Source organism: Ixodes scapularis, unplaced genomic scaffold (genome assembly GCF_016920785.2).
Source record: "Ixodes scapularis isolate PalLabHiFi unplaced genomic scaffold, ASM1692078v2 PGA_scaffold13__105_contigs__length_92229423, whole genome shotgun sequence".
NCBI lineage: Eukaryota > Metazoa > Arthropoda > Arachnida > Ixodida > Ixodidae > Ixodes > Ixodes scapularis.
The window spans coordinates 76,098,113-76,116,889 of record NW_024609839.1 but is presented as its reverse complement, the minus strand read 5'-3'; the positions used below and the strand labels follow the sequence as shown (position 1 = coordinate 76,116,889).

The window sequence follows — 18,777 nt, the reverse complement described above, 5'->3', positions numbered from 1 at the left end:
CACGTACAAACATAATGTTATTGCAAATTATAATGCCTCAGAAATATGTAAGAACCAAATCGGGGGCTCTCGAAGCATTGGCGACAATATTCACAACCGCGAGGTCAGTCTCCAAGATGGTTATGCAAATAATATCCTGAGAAGAACCAACAGGAAATAAACTTGACAATAATACAAACATACAAATTACGACATAAGTTTACAAAGAGTTATACACATAAAGACAGGGGACGGGACAACATATCTTTCAACTTTCAACAAACAAATGATTTCTTGCCGGAGGCTTCGACAGTACTAGGAAATTACGACAGTATACTAGAAAAAATACGTAAAGGACTAGCGACAAAAACAAAACAAAAAAAAAAACGTCATAGACAATTAAAATTCCCAACTTCATCTAAAAAGAGTGGAAGCCGTTTACAACTCCCTGTAACGCCGAATTAGAGCGCAGCTCTTGAGGGGGAGTAGGGAAGGGTACTAAGGGGGGGGGGGTCATGTGACCCCCTCCCCGAGGTCCCGTGGGGGGGGGGGGTCACGTGACCTTGGGGGTGTCACGTGACCTCGGGGGGTTACGTGACCTCGGTGGGGGGGGAGGGGGGGGGGGGTCACATGACCCCCAGAGACCCCCAGAGAAATTTTTCCGCTAGATTTAGTGGGGAAACTTCCGCTAGATTTAGCGGGGAAAATTTTTCCGCTAGATCTAGCGGGGAAATTTTTCCGCTAGATTTAGCGGGGGGAATTTACCCATAATGCACCACGTGGTGACGGCGACGGCGACTCCGACGGCGACCCCGACGCCGACGGCGACACCGCTCAAGCCGGAAACGGGCGCCTAAAGGCGCATTCACACAGCAGAAAGACGCGCGTCGTGGGGGGAATTTTTTGCTTATTTTTGTATGGAAAAAAGTCGCGCGCCGAGGAGGACGACGCAAGGAGACGGCGCCTCGGAACCCAATTTTTCCCTCGACGCGCGCGCTTGATCCAATCAGCGAGCGTCCGGACGTGACGTGTCGCCCTTTTCCGGTAAGGACATGTTTTCGCCGTTTTTATTTTCGACCCGAAAAGACGAAAGGGGCAGAGCCGCAGAGGGGTCGAGGGATTCGTGAACTCGCCAAACGTGGCTGGAAGCATTTCAGAATGGAGAGAAGCAAGTCGATTGGAACCTGTGACTGTGAGCAGTGTTTTGCGTGCGTGTTCGACGCGACGACGCCGTGAAACTACTCTTCACCGTTTGCGCGCGAATGCTGCCACCGAAGTTGGCGGCGTGTTCTGACCCTCCGACTGTGCGGTAGCGATCACTCCCAATGTGTTGTGTAGTTCTTGTGTGCACCGACCAGCACCACTACGGAATACAACAGTTCTCCGTCGGAAACACTATCGCACAAGCTGCGTGCAGTGCTAAAGGTACGGACGCGCCGGCGTAGCACCGTGCTTTGTTTGCACAAAAACGCGGCAAAAGACCCACCTGCTGAAGCTGCCCGCTCGAGTCCGTGCCTTTCGCCAATGCTGCATATAACCGGAATGTAAACGTATATATAATCATCGCCGTTGTACATTCAGTGAAGACTGATGTCTTTGAGCGCGAAGGTAAGGCAACAGAAATCGTACGAAGCAGACGAATAAAAAAATTCCGTGCTCTCTCGACAAACGCGAGGGTTCCCCGAAAAGCCGCCGTCGAGTGACCCTGTGTGACTGCTTCGTATTTTACGACGCCGGCGTCGACGTCGACCGCAACGCGCGTCTTTTGCCCCGTGTGAATGCGCCTTAAGAGCTGCGCTCTAAAAGAACTTTCAACATTGTAAAACCCGACACGTAGGAGAAAAGGCAAAAGGCACCTGTTTAAACAAATCATGACAGAGCAAAGCAATATTTCATGAGCTTCCTAACACCGAATGTAATGCTTTGGAAGTCGCACTTTTGAATCGTGACGATCGGCAGTTGTGTCTGCTCTGCACAAGCAACAAAATGGCGTATCTCATTTAGTCGCTCTAATTGTCCCATCTGTGGCAACAGAACTTTGCGACTTTTGTCACTTTTCGACGCTTGTAAAGCGGACCCGACGCGACAGCCGAGAGTGCAGCAGATAGCCATTCTTGCTCTCGGCGAAACGCTAAAAATTCCAGGGGCGAAAAAAAAAAAAAAAAAAAAAACTTGCGAGCTTACGAAGAATTACCGATGACACGTGTGAAAACATGGGGAGCAACAACGAACATTAGAGATCGCCGAGAATGGATCTTAGGGCGACCACTGCATCACCTCTCGCGCGCTCTTCAAAATGGCGTCAAGCAAGGGGAAGCGCGTTTCCAAACCGAACTCCTCTAGTAACGTTGGTCTAAACTAGAATAAGTATAGATGGGCCGTGGTTTTTGGCATGGCGCTTGGGCCACTACACCCTCAGAATTTGAGGGTGTATGCTGGGACACAGTGCCGTGCAAGTACCTCGGGGTGCCATTGCACAGTTTCCGGAATAGCCAAACGTACTGGTCGGGTGTCGGGACAAGCGTGCTTCTCGTTGGAAGCAACGCGAGCTGTCTATTTTTGCCCGAGCGACTGTTTGTAACGTTTTTCTTAGTGCGAAGCTCTGGTATGTTCTTCAGGTCATCCATTGTGCGCGAAGTAATGTTCAAAAATTTCATCGAATTTTTGCCACGTTTATTTGGAGCTCGAAGTATGAGCCGATGAGACGAGACAATCCTTTTCATCGAGTTTGTAACGGTGGCGTGGTGCTTTCCCACGTTTTTGTCAAGCAGCTTGTGTCACGCTTCTTTTTTTTTCTTTTTTTTGAGAGACCAAGAGCACCTGTTCATTCGCACACTGATTCAAACAAAAGTGTCACCACATTTGCCATCTTTTCTTGTTTCTTCTCATGGCGGCGAGCCAACAAGAATCACAGGGTTTTTGAAAAAGATTGTTGACACGATGGGGTTTTTGACAGCACGTTTTTCTTTGAATTACCTTTGTGATGTCAGTAAAAAAGCGCTCTATCGTGATTTTGTGTTGAGTTTTCCCCATGCCCTTGTATCGAGGTGTGTCCCAACGTCGCCATGATGTGATTAGACGTGTAAAAAGGATCTGTGTTCCCGCGGCTGTTAAGACTTTCTTTTATAAATTACACACGAATACCTTGCCAGTTAAGGTTTGGCTTAAAGAAAGAGGGATCTATGTGCCATGGTCGGTAAATTGCCTTTTATGTAAAAAACCTGAGACTATCGAACATTTGTTTATTTATTGTTGGGACGCGGTATTTTTCTGGGATGTCCTCCAACGCACTTTAAAGAAAGAACTACCTGTAACCCCAACAGGGATACGTTTCCTTAGTGTGGATTATGATAATGACGTTCCTTATGACATGATTATGTTATTAGCTTTGTGCAGCATTTGGAGATCACGTATGGCTGTTCGACATGCTGACCTCGACGCAAAAGAGGTACGGATATATTTCTTTAACCTTGTAAAACAAGTACAGAGTGTGTATTTGAATTGTGAACCTGAACCGGAGTGGACTAGTATTTTAAAATCACTCCTCGAAATGCGTGATTTTTAATACGCTGTGCAAAAGAGCTGTACAACGCTGTTAGAATGACATGAATGTTGCTATAACTACCATGCAATAAAAAAAAAATAAAAAAAAGGATCGGTAACCGAGTGGGCTAAAGCGCACACCCACATCGACGCGCGTGGAGCGAAAGCTCGCGCTGCAGAACCCAGGGATCCTGGGTTCGAGCCCCACCCCTGCCCGTTTCGATCTGGATGAGCATCGTACCGGCGTGCGGTCGTGTATCACTATTCTGTTTTATACTTAGCGTGCAACGCTGTCAAAGCTACTGGCGCGAGCGCGTGGCTTCATTTATGGTTTTGTTTGCGCGAGAACGAGTGCAAATGATCAACGAGATCAAGCCCCACGCTCGCGCCAGTAGCTTTGACAGCGTTGCACGCTAAGTATGAAACAGAGTATACTGCGTGGTGCACGTTAGAGACCGCAGGCTAGCGGTTGTACTGCACTGGCTAAATTGCTCATCTACAGCGTGTGACTCGTCGCAACTTTATAATGGCTAACCAACTACACGCTGTATAAATATCCCCACAACCCAATTTTTTATAGACGCTTTCTGTTTCCTGTCATCTTCAGTCATGTGGGTTCCGTGCATGGTAAGCGGGACGAAAAACTAATAAAACATTTCAGCCTGGAATATGCGATAAAATATATGTGTGGCAAAACAAGAATGTGTGACAATCACGCTTTTTTCGTAAATGCCTGCCAGCGGCGTGAAGGGATCAAAACAATGTTTTACAACATACCAGAAGTGACGAGATTGAAGATTTCTGCGCTCTTGTGGAAAAAGGTGTATAGAGGAGGTCGTGGTCTGGATGAAGGAAAGCGACAGACAGAAACAAAAGACAGCGACAAGCCTCAACCATGTTGAATATACCTGAGACTGGGACGTTACGAAAAGTCATCGGGAAATCTGTGTTCCTTTCTACCCCGGTCTCGGGTATATTCAACATGGTTAACATCCACCAGCTCGCCTGCACCCTCACTATTTTATCTACAAGCCTCAAACCCATGCAGCATGCTCGCGATGGTACCTTTGGCAGGCGTTTAGTCGTTCGGTGCTCGTGAAGTAACCGTGAGCGATTGCAAGCTTGCCAAAGATACCCTCGCGCGCATGATGCTCGTGTTTTGAGCATACCCTCTTTTATTCTGCAAAGCCTCTCAAATCGCGAAAGACTCTGGTTTGAGGCTTGTCGCTGTCATTTGTTTCTGTCTGTCGCTCTAGTGGGACACGGCCATGAAACGTTCCACGGATGGCATCTGCTTGCCCAAGAACTGGCAGTGGACAGTCCGAAGGTAAAACGTTCTACTTGCGCATTTCTTTATTAATCTGAAATATGAAATTGGGGTATTGGTGGCCGAGTGAGTTAGCGCAGCGAAGATCGGAGCACGTGAAGTGGAAGCTCACGCAGAATCCAGACATTCTGCCGGACCCACAGCGCGCTCCTCGCGCAGTGCAGATAAAGTTCGCTTTTCACTCTCTCTCTTTCTCTCTCTCATTATGGTTTCAAGCGGCGCCGGCAGATGACTCGTCGACCCATGGGCACGGCGAAGACGGCTCGTGCCGCCTCATGCTCCACACACGCAGAGCTCCAGCGAGGTTGTCGCTCGCGCAGAAAGACCACGGTGTGCCGGGGGGTCATGGCAACGAGATAATTTTTTTCGCTCTCACACAGTTTCGCCGTTTGGCCGCCGGTGACGCTGTCAGCCGCGGGCACGTACAAACGAAAACATATCGAGGGGCTCTACGGACACGGTGGCCGCGGAATAATGCAGCCTTTCGGATGCCCGTCGAACGAACACCGTATAATTCCTCGCGCCGCGCGTTCAGCCCCGCCGTGTCCTCACCTAAAGAGTGAATCTTAAACCGTGGCCCGACCTATCCCACGGTGATCTATCCCCAACCCCTGCCCGTTCTGATCTGCATGAGCAGCAGCGTGCTGTCGTGTCTAGGCCACGGTGGTCTAGGCTTGCAGTCGTACTGCACCGGCTAAATATTCCATCAGCAGTGGAGGCACCAGGCGCCCACTGGGGCTAATTAACTTTCGAGTGTCTAAACGGACACACAACACACCATTACCCAAATGCGGAACTGTTCCATTCGTATATCAAATACAAAAAAAAAAAAAAAGGCAAAATATATTTCACGCTGGGTACCCCATTCCGACGGTCAGTATAAATTGCTACCGGCGAATCTTTGCTACCGGCGAATCAGCCCGTGCTCTTGGGTCGCGAGCACGCGCCACACGCGGAAGATCGTTCATTGATTGGCCGCAGGGAATAAAGGTTCCTTACCTAAAGGTACCTTCACGGTCGTGTGAAGGGGGTAAGAGGCTCGTTCACACAGACCCGTTATCTTAAGTTACGTTACGAAAAGTCATCGGGAAATCTGTGCTCCGCATTCAGCGTGGCTACCGATTCGAGGGGATAGCTTGGCACGCGACCGTGTTTCACATGCAGCGATTTTGGCCCTAAAGCGTGTTTCACATGCAGCGGTTTTGGCCCTAAAGCGGCGCGATTTCTGCCGTCGCGGCGCTCGTGCCGCTCAACCGATGGTGCTGGCCAGAGCGCCGCGACGGCAGAAATCGTGCCGCTTTAGGGCCAAAACCGCTGCATGTGAACTAGGCTTTAGACGTAACGTAAGAAAACGGCGCCGTGTGCAAAGCTGAACCGAGCTCAACTCCTTGCGTTACGTTATGACGAGCCTTGTGTCCCTGGTTGCCACGGTAACTCACCGTCCTAGCTCGTCGTCACCGACACAGTCGTGTCTCGAATGTCGCGTGCCAGGCTATCTCTTTGAATTGGCAGCCACGCTTAATACGAAGCACAGATTTCCCGGTGACTTTTTGTAACGTAACATAAGAAAACGGGTCTTTGTGAACGAGCCTTTCTGGTAGTAGTAAATCGCCGGCAGTTTCTTCTTCCCCTCACTTTTGAACCACTTGAACTCAAAAGAAGTTTTCTGAACCTGAACCTGAATCCAAAAGGGAAGGTTACGGGGGTTTCAGATTTATGGTACGATGCTTCGAAAACAACTGGGAAAGGAGATTTGTGTGGAATATAATAAATCCATATCAAGCCAAGCCAAAGCAGCCAAACAATCCAAACAGGCACGCCCGGAATCAGAGCACGAGAACGAAGGAACCACGTGGAAGGAACAATGAACACGATGAACAATCAAGATCCAAGGTGAGGATAGTCATATCACTCGGTTATCACGAGCGAAGGTCTGACCTGCATGGTGATCCACGGCCGACACGGACAAAGCAATGATCGTCCACCGCGCGTCAGTTTTCGGTTCGCCTCTTCTTGTCCAGACCCCAGGAGCAGCGGTGCAAAGTATGCTTCTGCTGCTTCCATCTCGAGGATCGAGCCAGCATCCAGGCATTCGCGGCACTGTGCTTCGTAAGCAGAACCTTTCCCCATCTTAAATACCAAACATGAACCTATTCGTTCCTCTAACGTGTCATCTGGCGCCTCTGATGAAGCTCTGCGTGTTCGAACGAAACCAAGAAACCTTTCCAGAAAATCCTAGGAAACCTCGCACGATGCGAGGTAAATTGTGGGGCTGATCAAATCCTGGAAGCGGCACGATTCATTCTTTCTTATTATTAGGAGCCCAAAGCGGGGAAAAAAAAGGAAAGACAACGTTGTTGTGATGGTTTGTTTTTTCACCTCCAAAATGGCGCCTGATGAGGTGCCGTTGAGTCAGAAATCGCGGGGCATCACCGCAAGCAGGATGCGCCGCCGGCGGCGCGTTGGCGACAGGATGCCCCATGGCGCTAGCTTCTAATACGAATGCCCGCGACGCGATCAAAGAGTGCTTGTACATGAAGGCACTCTAGCTTGTACAGTTGTACCTCTGTAAGACGGAATGTTCAGTGCGCCATTTTTGAGAGCGTGATTCAGAGCGCAAGCTCAAAACGACCTCCAACTTCTGCCAAAAAGAACGACAACCTTGGCGATGTGCAAACGTCGCTGAAGTTCACTGTCAGGCGGCGTCCAACAAAAATAGACCCAGTTAAGGCGGTCAGTGCCTACCAAGCTTAGAGCCGCATCCAAAAGGCAACAGTATGCGAAAAGGCTGTAATGGCGCAGGCGAGCTGGTGTAGATCTACCATTTTTTTAACCACCTGGGGAGAGAACTGGGGAGAGAACCAGAAGAACCAAACGTGGAAGGGACGAAGAGAAAGACAGAAGGCGTTGTTTCAACGACGCCTTCTGTCTCAGTTCTGTGCATGTTCCTGTCCCAACAAACTTTTTTTTTTTCTTTTTCGAGTGGGCAAAATAATTTATTTATTTATTTATTTATTTATTAGTTACTGTACCCTCAGGGCCTGAGGGCATTACAAAGAGGAGCGGGTTAAAAGGATGACTGCTTTCTGTGTCTCTCCAGACGCAGTAGCAAGTAGTCATCAATTTGGGGAATATTTGTGTTGTTGATGATTAGAAGCTACATGGCGCTTGATCATAAAGTACCATCTGTGCCGGGAGGCTTTTTCGATCACCGATCTGTATGTACTATAGGGAGCTAAATAGCACGTAGCCGCTTTCAGAACCAGGCGCGAGTGAAGCCACCGTCAGTTCGGTGATTGTCCCGGAAGTCTGGCACCTGCTGGGTTTCTTATTGCAATCAGGCAGTGTTTCGGTCCACGCTTTTTTACATTTTTATTTGGGTTTTAATATTTCCCGTTAGCATTAGATCCCAAAGTTAAGGCATTCGAACGTGGGGCGTGCACACCTGATCGACTATAGAATCTCGAAATTTCAACATACCAAATGGCTTCCCAGAAGGCTTCTCGGGTCTGCTTGCCCTGTTATTGCGCAACAAGGCGGCTCTCTTTAGATAGAAAGAAAGAGAAAAATATCTAGTCTCTTCGACACTGTTCAAACCAATGCTCGGAAGAGTTACAAAGCCTGTCAAACAGCCACTTCCGGGACAAACCGCTCACTTCGGATAACTTCATACCTGTTTGCTCAAAGCACCATCCAGCCCCCTAGTGAAGATCAGTGGGCCCGAACCGTATAACGACTGTGAGTGACAACGACACAGATATCCAATGCCCTTGTGCTACTGCTCCTCTTCTTCATCGTGGTCAATCCCGAAGAGGCCACCGTCTTCTTCAAGCTGAACAGCATCGACACCAACGTGGGGCGTGAGTTTTCGCAGCTCGAAACGTCCTTCTCTTTGCACGCTACTAGTGTCACTATTGTTTAATCGTTCCGCCCAAAGCCACGAATAAGCTACGGTTAAGAGCAACGGATTATCAGCCATTTTAGTGCTTGAATCATTGCTACCAGTTACCTAAAGCTTGACCTGAACTTGCAGGAATCGATTTTGCGTCCTCCAGAAACGTTAAAAGAAAGTCCGCGACACCGTAAAACAATATCACCTGAACTTCCGGACGCCGTTATCTAATGACACGGACGGTAGTCATGTTGTTGAACGATCGTCTATAAGTCGTTTATTTTGTCAATGCTGTTTATGTTATTATTTACTACCCTGCAAGCTTTAACCGTGTCTTATCGTCAACAGAGATCACAGCTATTCCCGTGCCTTACGTGGTGACCACCACCATCAGCATCATGGTGGACCTTTTTCTGCTGATCGCCATCGAAGATGCAAGTATCTAAATATACTTGAAGCAAGCGCATATATTATCTTCGTACTACTTATATTTTAATCATAAAGGCAGATAGGTAAAACAATGTCTTAAATAAATGTAGATAAGACAGTTATTCCGCGCCGGTGCAAACAAAATAGCCTTTCGCTTTTACGTTGCGGTATTTACAATCGAAGTTAAATTAATATTTGCTGTAAAGCGTGACACGTTTTCTTGTTGTATATTGATTATTTCCTTGTCATTTTGCTTGTTTCTTTGGCGTCTAGTCATTCATCTTATTTCTATCCATTTACAAGCTATATATTCAGTTGTCAAAAATACGTCCAAATGCTACTTTTTTTTCGTCTCGCGTTACACTTAAAAGAGTAGTGAAAACGATATTGGATTGGAATGTTAATGACTTTAAAGAGGCGTAGTGCTCCTAGTCTGGCAAGTATAATCACACAGACTGCCACTGATTCAGAAACTTCTTTATCGCGGTAAATTTGCGAGGATAAACGAACTATTGTCTTCGCAAAGCTCGATGGCGTAACTGTGGGATCGAAAGCACACGCCTGATAACAGTCGAGCGTGGCTCATGGATCGGACACGAGAACTGCGTGAGCACTCGATTTGGGCTCGTAACAATCAACGCCTCGGCGGACACTCGGGTAGTGGCTTGTGTCCAACCACTGCGGTGATGAGAAGAGCCGAACTGATCGAACTCCAACAATGCCTGGAGCTGAGGACGCGTTTTCTACTTTGTCAACTCCAGCGCGAAGTTATGATTAACGTTGGCGGCATAGGATAGGCACCAGGCCATGTGGCCGCTTGTTCTAGGGGATGAACGATGCTCATATTTCTAGAATTTTTTCGGCGACTGTCAATGCTTAGAAAGAAAAACTAAGTAGTATTTAGCGAAAGTAGAAAAATCGTTTCATGACCCCTTTAAGTATGATTGTGACTTCCCATGCTGAACGTTGATATGCTTTTCAAGTTGGCAGCGCAGTTAATTTTGCTTTTGATACAAAACTTCGCGATCTAGCGCGAATACACGAACATTTGCGGTCCAATATGTCCAATAGACCCTCTCGTAAAGGCGGTCTACTTACCCTGCGCAGAGACAAATCCGACGCTCTAATGACGGTGTTGCACAGCCCATGAAGGTAGGAAAAAGAGGAAGCGACGTACCGGCTCAAGGCAGCCAGATGAGAAAATAAATCCCAAGTTTAGCCCAAAGTAGAGGTTGCGGTTGGTGCAGAACGCCTCGAAGGGTGTCCAAGGGTGTCCTTCGCGTTCATCATCGTCTTTTGGTTTCGCCCGTGTTTGGTCATCGTTGGGGGCGTGTACCTCCAAACTTGAAGACTTCCCCGGCTTTGCCTCTGGTGGCGTCATGTCGAATCCAGAAGCTTCCTACCTCCATGGCATAATCTCTCCACACCAGAAAAAGCCAACTTCTTCGGAAGCATAACGCAGAAATGGAAAGAGCACTAAGTCCTTTTACGTCTCCTTCGATTCATGAAGTCCGGGCTGCTTGATTTGGGCGAGCTTGATTTCCTATCTCCGCCATTAGAGCGGCAATGTTAGAGCTGTCCAGACTACCACTATAAATGAATCTTTACTTTTGAAAAGAGTCTATAACCTCTTGCTAAATTACTCAAGCAATGTAGATCTACGAGCCGCACGCGCTCGCCTTCCCCGTATAAAAGATTCGAAGTAAATAACCAAATTAAAGGGGTACGGAAACCAAATTCTGGAGCTCATTTCTTTGTTTCAACACGACGCAGGTAGAAGCACAACCACAGAAACATAAATATTGCGCTAGAAAACGCAAGAAAACATATTTTAAAGTGAATTAAACGATAATCAAAAACCACCTGGTAGTTGGTTATGAAGCTTCAATGGAATGTCGTGACGAGAACATGCCTCTGAAAGCAGCGCCGCAGCGGTATGTCCGCTCACTGGTATAGATTGCCTAGGCCTGAACGCAATACTGAGGCGTCTTGGTGGAAAGAGCCAAAACGAAGTGAGCCACCTTGGTTTCAGCTCTCTCGCGCGACGTGCAAACGCGTGCTTCGGTTGTTCTCAGGTTTGGTGCGCGTGCTGGCCCCGCGATATCTACAGCCCTTGAGTACTTCGACAAAGCGAGATTGTAACGCGTTGACGCCTCCAAGTGGCAAAACTCGTCACTACGGTACGCTTGGCCGTCCGAGGCATGATGACGTCAGGACGTCTGCCGGATCTCCCGAGATGCATCGCGCTCCTCCATGGCTGATTTTGAAGCGCTCGCCAAAATCGCGGCATTTAGAGCATAAAATATAGCCATCTGCTCAAAATACGACCGTGCGATTATTCATTACAGGCTTAGCTGATCATATTGAACTCATTTCTTGATGTTTTCTCTATATTTCAAGTTTCGATTCCGTATCCCTTTAAGGTGCCGACGAACGTGTGTGAAAGATGCCATTTAGTTTAGGCTTTTACTTTGGGACAGTTAATTAATTACTGCTGCCTAACGCCAGCACGTGCAGCGCGTCTAACTAAACTCGCAGCAGGAGTCTTGGCGCTTGGGGAATTTAGGAAAAATGTATAGACGCTTTGCAGCAGCTGTGTACGCGGTCCGCCATAACCGACTTTCAGTTTTTGTTTCCTCTTTCAGAGACTAGGAGCTCCGCCTCCCGCGCGAGCTCGCTGACTTCCGCAGTGCTTCGGTTGCGCGTACCTGCGAGTTCACACTTTTGTTAGCAAAGGCAGAAAGCTTGCGCGAAAGACTGAGCTTCCAGTCTATGATTAAGGGCGAACAGAGTATAGAGAACTACAAGCATGGCGCCCCGAATGGTTCCCCATGAGTGCAAGCACGTGCAGCTTGCGCGTGAACATAGCTTTGGAAAGCTTGCAATGGCACGAGCTTGTCCGCACGAGCAGAGACATGGCGGCGGCCAGTGAGCTTGCTTGCAATCGTCCATAGGGTGCCTCAATGTCCTTCTGTTTAGGGTGATAACATCCTCTGTAACACCCGATGCCAACAGCACCCACTCATAGGAAAAGTGCAACGAAATTGCAGAAAATAAAATGCCGCCGTAGAACGGTCAACGCCAAGAGCGCGTGCAGAGACACGCTCTTTCACGAGCTCCAGGACAAAAAAAAAAGCGTTTTAAACAAAATGATGAGATGTCATCACCCTAAACAAAGCGCACATGAAAGCACCCTAGTTTCATCTTATTCCGTTTACTTCACTTCATCATTACCATAGCAAGCCAGGTTATTGCCATTTTGGACTCTAATGTGTCCTGCCCAGCGTTGGCCTTTGTGAAGCCTCGTCAACGCCCGTTTCACTGGCTCGGTATTGGCGACTCCAGTGAAATCGACGCCGCGTAGCGGCAATGCCGAGAAGCACAAGAAAGGAGGTCGTTCCAACCCTGCCATCTGCAGTCGGTGCTTGGTTTTCGTAGGTAGCATAGAAACAAACAAAGTTTCCAGTAGTAATTATTTTTATGCTTCCGCCATGTTATTCATCCGCACTGACTAGAAGGTTTTTATCGTCGAAAAATCGTTTCTCTTTCATATGTAACACCAATTTTAGGCTGCAGCTGTGCAAAAAAATTATGGTGGTCCGCATGCTCAATGACGAAAACGGACTCCTTTCGTCAGCCATTTTGCCTGAGAAGCGCGCCCCCTAGGTTCGCTGGAAGCGCGAATACCTAAAAAATGAAAAGGTCAGCAATGGCGGATGTAATTTGGCGCGTGTGCAAAACGTGCATACTAGGGCCCGTCACATTGAAACAATAGACGCAGTGCGTCGTTCTTGTTTGTACCTTCATCGAGTGACAAGGTGTCACGCGACCTTTGCAGAATTGCCAGCCAGCCCTGCGTACGTTCATCCGATGGAGCTCTTTCTGCACCGGTTTCGAAGTGCTGTCCTGGGTCGGTCTCTTAGCGTGGAAGGCCAGCAGAGACAACGTGAGTCTCTCGGAGCCGCACACGGGATAGGAGTGGCAGGAGGGAGCGGCATCGGTTGTCCCGCCTCCAGGGCGAGCTTCTTGCCTTCGATAATGCCTCGGCGTGTCGTGTGTCTGCGCGTGCACGCGCAGCCAAAGCACGGTGGAGGGCAACGAGCGCAAGCTAGAGGCCGGACATTCGAAAGAGGCGCCCTTGCGTTCTTATCCTGCCAAAGACAATATATATTCACGAGGGCACCCGTGCCCTGCTCAATCGCTTCTCAGTTATCTATAAATAAAAATGGCGACCGTAAAAAAGGAAAAGAGGAAGTGCAGTGTTTCTTGGTATCGCTTTTGTGATATTATTACAAATACATTGCACTTTCCTCTTCATTGATGTCATGTTAAAACAGGTGATCGCAGTGCCATCTTTAACGAAAAAATAAATAAATAAAACTCCATGTTTTTTTTTTTTTTTTTTATTTCACTGCGTAGTGTTACAATTTTTGCGTCTCTATTTCTCGCAGTTTGTAAGATAGTAAAGGCCTGCTCACCTTGTATTTCATAAAGCAAGGCCCGCCAGCTCATGCACAGCCCTAGACAGAGAAACGCGAACGTCTCTTCGAGGCTTTCCTAAGAAGTAAAGTGCACCTCGCATGTCGGTAACCATGTAAAAAAAAAATACATTGGATGTTTTAGTATTTTCTTACATGCCTCCTCCACAGTCGCATTTATCAAAACTACGAGTATATACCTGCAATCGTTGTTGTACGAACGCGTGAAACACCGTTCACGAACCAGTCCTTGAGAAAGCGACGCGGCGCCTCTTGATAACTCGGTTCCATCGGCCGCCCTAATGTATTTTAATGAGTTAGTTTCAATATCCGCTTGACTGGTCAAAGCCGACGGCGTCCTTATGTGGAGTCCTGGACAAAACAGTGGGAAGGGAAGCACGCCGCGTAGAGAGGAGGAGAGAAGTGAAGGACATAGGCGAGAGGAAGGTGACGTCACGGGGCGGAAGCCAATGGGCGCGAAGATACCGGGGCGAGTCTGAACTTGGAGGTGTGCGGAACACGTATATGCCTTGGTTTGTGCTACAAAATGGTGCGTGAACCAAACACTAGGGCTGGTCCAAGAAGGCGGCAAAAATTAAACAAAGATCTATTGATGGGCTTTTAGGAAATGCGTTAGAATGACCTTTGGGAAACACCACACACGCCCCCTCCCCCCCCCCCCTTTTTTTTTTTTTTCGGGCCGGGGGGGGGGGGGGGGGGGGGGACGCTAACACTGACCCCGCAACGAAGCCAAAAAGGGGCAGCAAAAATAAAGGGAGAAAAAAGAAAACCAATATAGAAAAGTGAGGGGGTCAGTGTTAGCGTTTCCCAAAGATCCATTTTTTTTTCATGCTTTGTGCTGCACACACATTGGCCCATTGACACACTTGTCCCTACTAGTAAAAAAGAAACACACCAAACAGATTTATATTCAGTTACTGCTCTTCGTGTGTACACCAACACGACGTTTACAATAAAGGTCGCGTTTGCCCACATCGGGTGTGGGCACGTGCGCAGAAACCAGAGTCGCGTGACACGTCTGCGCATGCGCAATGCCGACAGCAGCGCCACCGCAGTGGCTTGACGTCAGAGAGTCGAACTGGTGTGCACCATGTCGACATCGTGTTCGGGACGTTCTAGCTGAACCTAACTAACATTACACCTTTTCTTTTCCTTTTAGTACTCGTTTTTCTACGTACCAACTTTGCTGGTCCTGGTCGCAGTTGCATTTAAAGTAAGTAAAGTTTCTTAAAGAAAGAGTAAGTAGACAGGCGAGCTGGTTGGTGTTAGTAGTTTCAAGGGAAAAAAAATAAACGAGGACGACGAACGAAGAAGGGAACAAACACAAAACGTCTCAGACGAGCTACAAAACTTTGTTGGCACAACCGTGTATATATCCCCTCTCTCACACACACGCACGTCTCCCGGAATTCGCACACGCTTTTATGACTTCCCACCGCGGTATATCCCGTCAACACCTCAATACAAAGCAACGACGTTAACTTGTACCCAACAATGGTACAGGCAACAATTCAAAACAAAGCAGCACTTCCCAAAGCCCTGAACAAGCGCACTTTCCTGCACCCCTGCACAAGCCCTTACCTGACGCCTGATAAGAAAGCAACAAACATCAAAAAGACTAGAAAAGAATTACAACAGCAAAACCTTTTGGGTCGCTCAATTTATTATGGACGGCTGACTGATACAATTGCCTACGGACTCAATTCTGATTGTCTCCTTCGAGACTACTTTTGCGTAATCTTTTCTTTGCTTCACACCACAGTTTACCCCCAATCAGGCGAACAATTATTGCATACCTGCACACATCTCAGAATTCAGGGACTTGTTCTTGACCGCCCTCATGTGCTCAAGAAGCGTATCATTTAGGCGCAGTTTCGTCTAGTAAGAGAACCCACAGGCCATCGGAATATCATACACTACTCCAGCCTGCGATCAACGGCGGTTTTTCTGTGTCGTTTTTGACAACCCAGTGCTCCACCCACTTACGATGTACGTCTGTTCAACCATGGCCTCCTATAGACCTTTTCCACTAGGGCGCCGCCATCTTGAATTGTCGTGACTTCCAGTATGGGCGAAAACATTGTTTTGACGCGTAGTCACGCCAATTGAAGGCATTTAGGATATAAGCGTAACTGTCACACATTCTCGTTTTGCCTCCCATCTACTTTTTTTACTAGTTACAGGTTGAAACGTTTTATTATCTTTTCGTCGCCCATACCGCATACGCCTATTATGTGGCTGGGAACGAGGGTACACGAAAAAGGTCTATACACTGACAAAGCCTGGCAGATCACCACGAGAAGCGGCCGCTGAAATAAAAAAAGTGGAGCGGAAGACAACGGATGCGAGGAGAGCCACGTGACTGGCGCCCCGCTGCGGCGAGACGCCGAAACATACATCTGCCGAGCGAACAAGTCTGTTTCGAGTCTTCGCCGCTGCAAAAGCTGTGTGCTGACGTCCAGGTTCCCCGAGAAATCGCTCTTTGATGATCTGTGCTACCAGATCTTCGCGCTCCAAATCGGCGACCGGGCACTCTATGGCTCCATCGTCGAGCTGCCAGCCTTTGCCAGTATAGAGGAGGCTATGGTTCAACTTAAAGTCGGAAGGAAAAAAACACTGTAACCCTGAGACGTTTTGTGTGTGTCCCCTTCCTCCTCAGTCGTCTCCCGTTTCTTTTTTTTTTTTTCAAAAATGTGTAAGGTTTGTTAATAAAAAGGTTTATAGATTTTTTTTTTGCGCTTTGATAACGATACTGTATAACAATACGATGATTGCGCAAGGCGTTGGATAAGTCTCGAGTATCGTTACTATATATATATATATATATATATATATATATATATATATATATATATATATATATATATATATATATATATATCATTAGAATAGTCCTACACAAATAAGGTTTTATTGGAGGCACGTTTCGAATTATATATGAAAAAATCCTTCCGTAATATTTTATCCACATTTTCGTTCAGTAAGCAGAGGTACCCAATCTTTTTGATTCTATTCAAAGCCTTCACTTTACAGAAATTTCACGTTTGTCGCGCTCAGATATGTGGCGCTCAAAGTGCGGCTAACGTGCACGACATACCGCATCATTAGAAAACTAGATGCTAGTCTTACACTGGCCTTCACGAGACTACAAGGAGACTAGCAAATTCTCTCAGAGCTTTATTAAGTATATATAGCTCCTTACATTTCCTTCTTTCCTTAAACATTTTTTTTTTTACATTCAAAAGAACCATTGTACAGTACTTAGTAAATTACTAATGATCTGCAATTATTAATTTCCATACAAAACTTGAAAGTATAAAACAGAGAGGACGAGGACGGGACCAGGACATCTTTCAAAAAGATGTCCTGGTCCCGTCCTCGTCCTCTCTGTTTTACACTTTCAAGTTTCGTATCTATTAACCAACACGCTCGTTTTCAATTGTAATTTCGATGTTAATGGGATCTAAAATTTACGATTGTTTTGTATCTTTTTGCGCGGTTTGTAACTGCAGCGTAAATATTTTTGTGTTATGTTTCTTAGTGCTGTAACCAAGGCTGGGACTTCGTCAGAACGCTGCTTGTCTTCTTTCGGACCCCCCTTCCCGGCTTTTTTCGTCTGAGATAAAGAGTACACACATACATAGTAAAGAAAATCCCAAATCACTAATTGATCTGAATTCAAGCTCCGTATATTTCAGCTATAAGCTAAACTCATCACTTCCCCTATACCAGCTCCCTATAATGCGGAGAAATTCCCTCACAACGTCCGAAAAGAATTTTCTCGTTATATATTAATTTTTTCTTCTGTGGCGAGAAAACCAAATTCTTGGATGATCGCTTCCCGCTTTGGCTATAGCAAGTTACACGATTTTCTAAACTTCCAGTGCAGTTTCAATCGCTCCAGTGCGCATCGGCATGTTGATATGAAGGTTGGTTCCGACTTTTGCCTCTGAATGTGATCGATTGCGTTCCAACCGCTTGAGACCGCTTACGACGAGACGGCACACTGGCGACATCTATGAGGTAGCCCCGCAACAAATCCCGATCTGCGTATATCTGCATACTGCGTAGTGCAACCTGAAACCAATTTGCGTACTGCAAAACTTTCAATCTTACTGTACGCATATCGAAATTATTCCACGGCTATGGAAGGCCGGATGGCGCCAGTTGGCCAGCATTTTATTTCGTCGTTAGCTGTTATAAAAGGGCACAACGCACTTGGCCACAGTCACGCGCAAACACGCGAATAGCCTTACATAAAATATGCACGCCATGTTCTCATTATACTCTATTTCACCATATTAGGTACCGCAGGAAAGGCTATAAGCGCGAGCTCCTGGCTCTAGGCCACATCTCGGGGCACAAGCTCTCATGCATTAAGGGCAGCGGCCAATGCTAAGAGCTCGCGCTTCTAGCCTTCGCAGAGGTACAACATAAGGTGAAACGGAGTATAGTAACTTGGCAGTCGAAACTAGCAGAACCGAGACGAGGATGATGGTGGACTAACCCTCGCCTTCTGTTAACGACGGGTGCGTGCTCACTGAAAAAATGTGCCAGTAAATGTCAAGCCGCTGATATTTGTTCCGCCTTCAATTCACGATTGGCGCACCAAGTGTTTTTTATTTGTGCTAATAGTAATATCATGGTAACGAGCTTCAACTGCCCGCCACTGCAGGTATACACCATCCTCCGTCTAAAGAAGTACGTCAAGGTGTTGGAGTCTGCTCCCAAAATTACGTATGCCGCCCAATAAACCGAATTTACAAGACCTTGTTGTTTGTTATTAGAAGAAATAAATCCTACTTTATTGCTTCCTGAAATTGGAACCACTTTACCATGCCGAATCTCAAAGGATTGACCGCAGAATCAAAAGGAGCAAACCAGTCATATTATGATTATTTTGGTATAAGTATACCAATATTATGTGTTCAAAACTAAAGACTTATGTATCCATTGGTGAGGTTTGAATACATGTGCTAAAAATCGGCCAAAAAGCGCACGAAATCTAAGCATACACATTAAAAAGCGGACTTGTGTGAATTTACAGTTAGTTACAGTGGTTGTTGCATGTGTCCTTATGTATTTTGCACCTTACGTGCAGGAACCAT

At 47.0% G+C, this 18,777-nt stretch overlaps 1 protein-coding gene across 1 annotated transcript; it reads left to right on the top strand.

Moving 5' to 3' along the window:
- Positions 1-6,713: 6,713 nt before the first annotated feature.
- Positions 6,714-18,422, top strand: LOC120838392. Its single transcript, XM_040208302.1, has 7 exons — positions 6,714-6,742; positions 6,871-6,958; positions 8,607-8,709; positions 9,090-9,175; positions 13,009-13,116; positions 14,829-14,882; positions 18,345-18,422. Exons 1-7 carry the CDS (start codon positions 6,714-6,716, stop codon positions 18,420-18,422), a joined length of 546 nt encoding a protein of 181 aa, XP_040064236.1.
- The last annotated feature ends 355 nt before the right edge of the window (positions 18,423-18,777 follow it).

Coding starts and splice junctions, on each gene's coding strand:
- LOC120838392 (XM_040208302.1), top strand. CDS start 6,714: ATGAACACGATGAACAATCAAGATCCAAG. Junction 6,743..6,870: donor ATGAACAATCAAGATCCAAG/GTGAGGATAGTC, acceptor CTTCTTGTCCAG/ACCCCAGGAGCAGCGGTGCA. Junction 9,176..13,008: donor TGCTGATCGCCATCGAAGAT/GCAAGTATCTAA, acceptor CGACCTTTGCAG/AATTGCCAGCCAGCCCTGCG.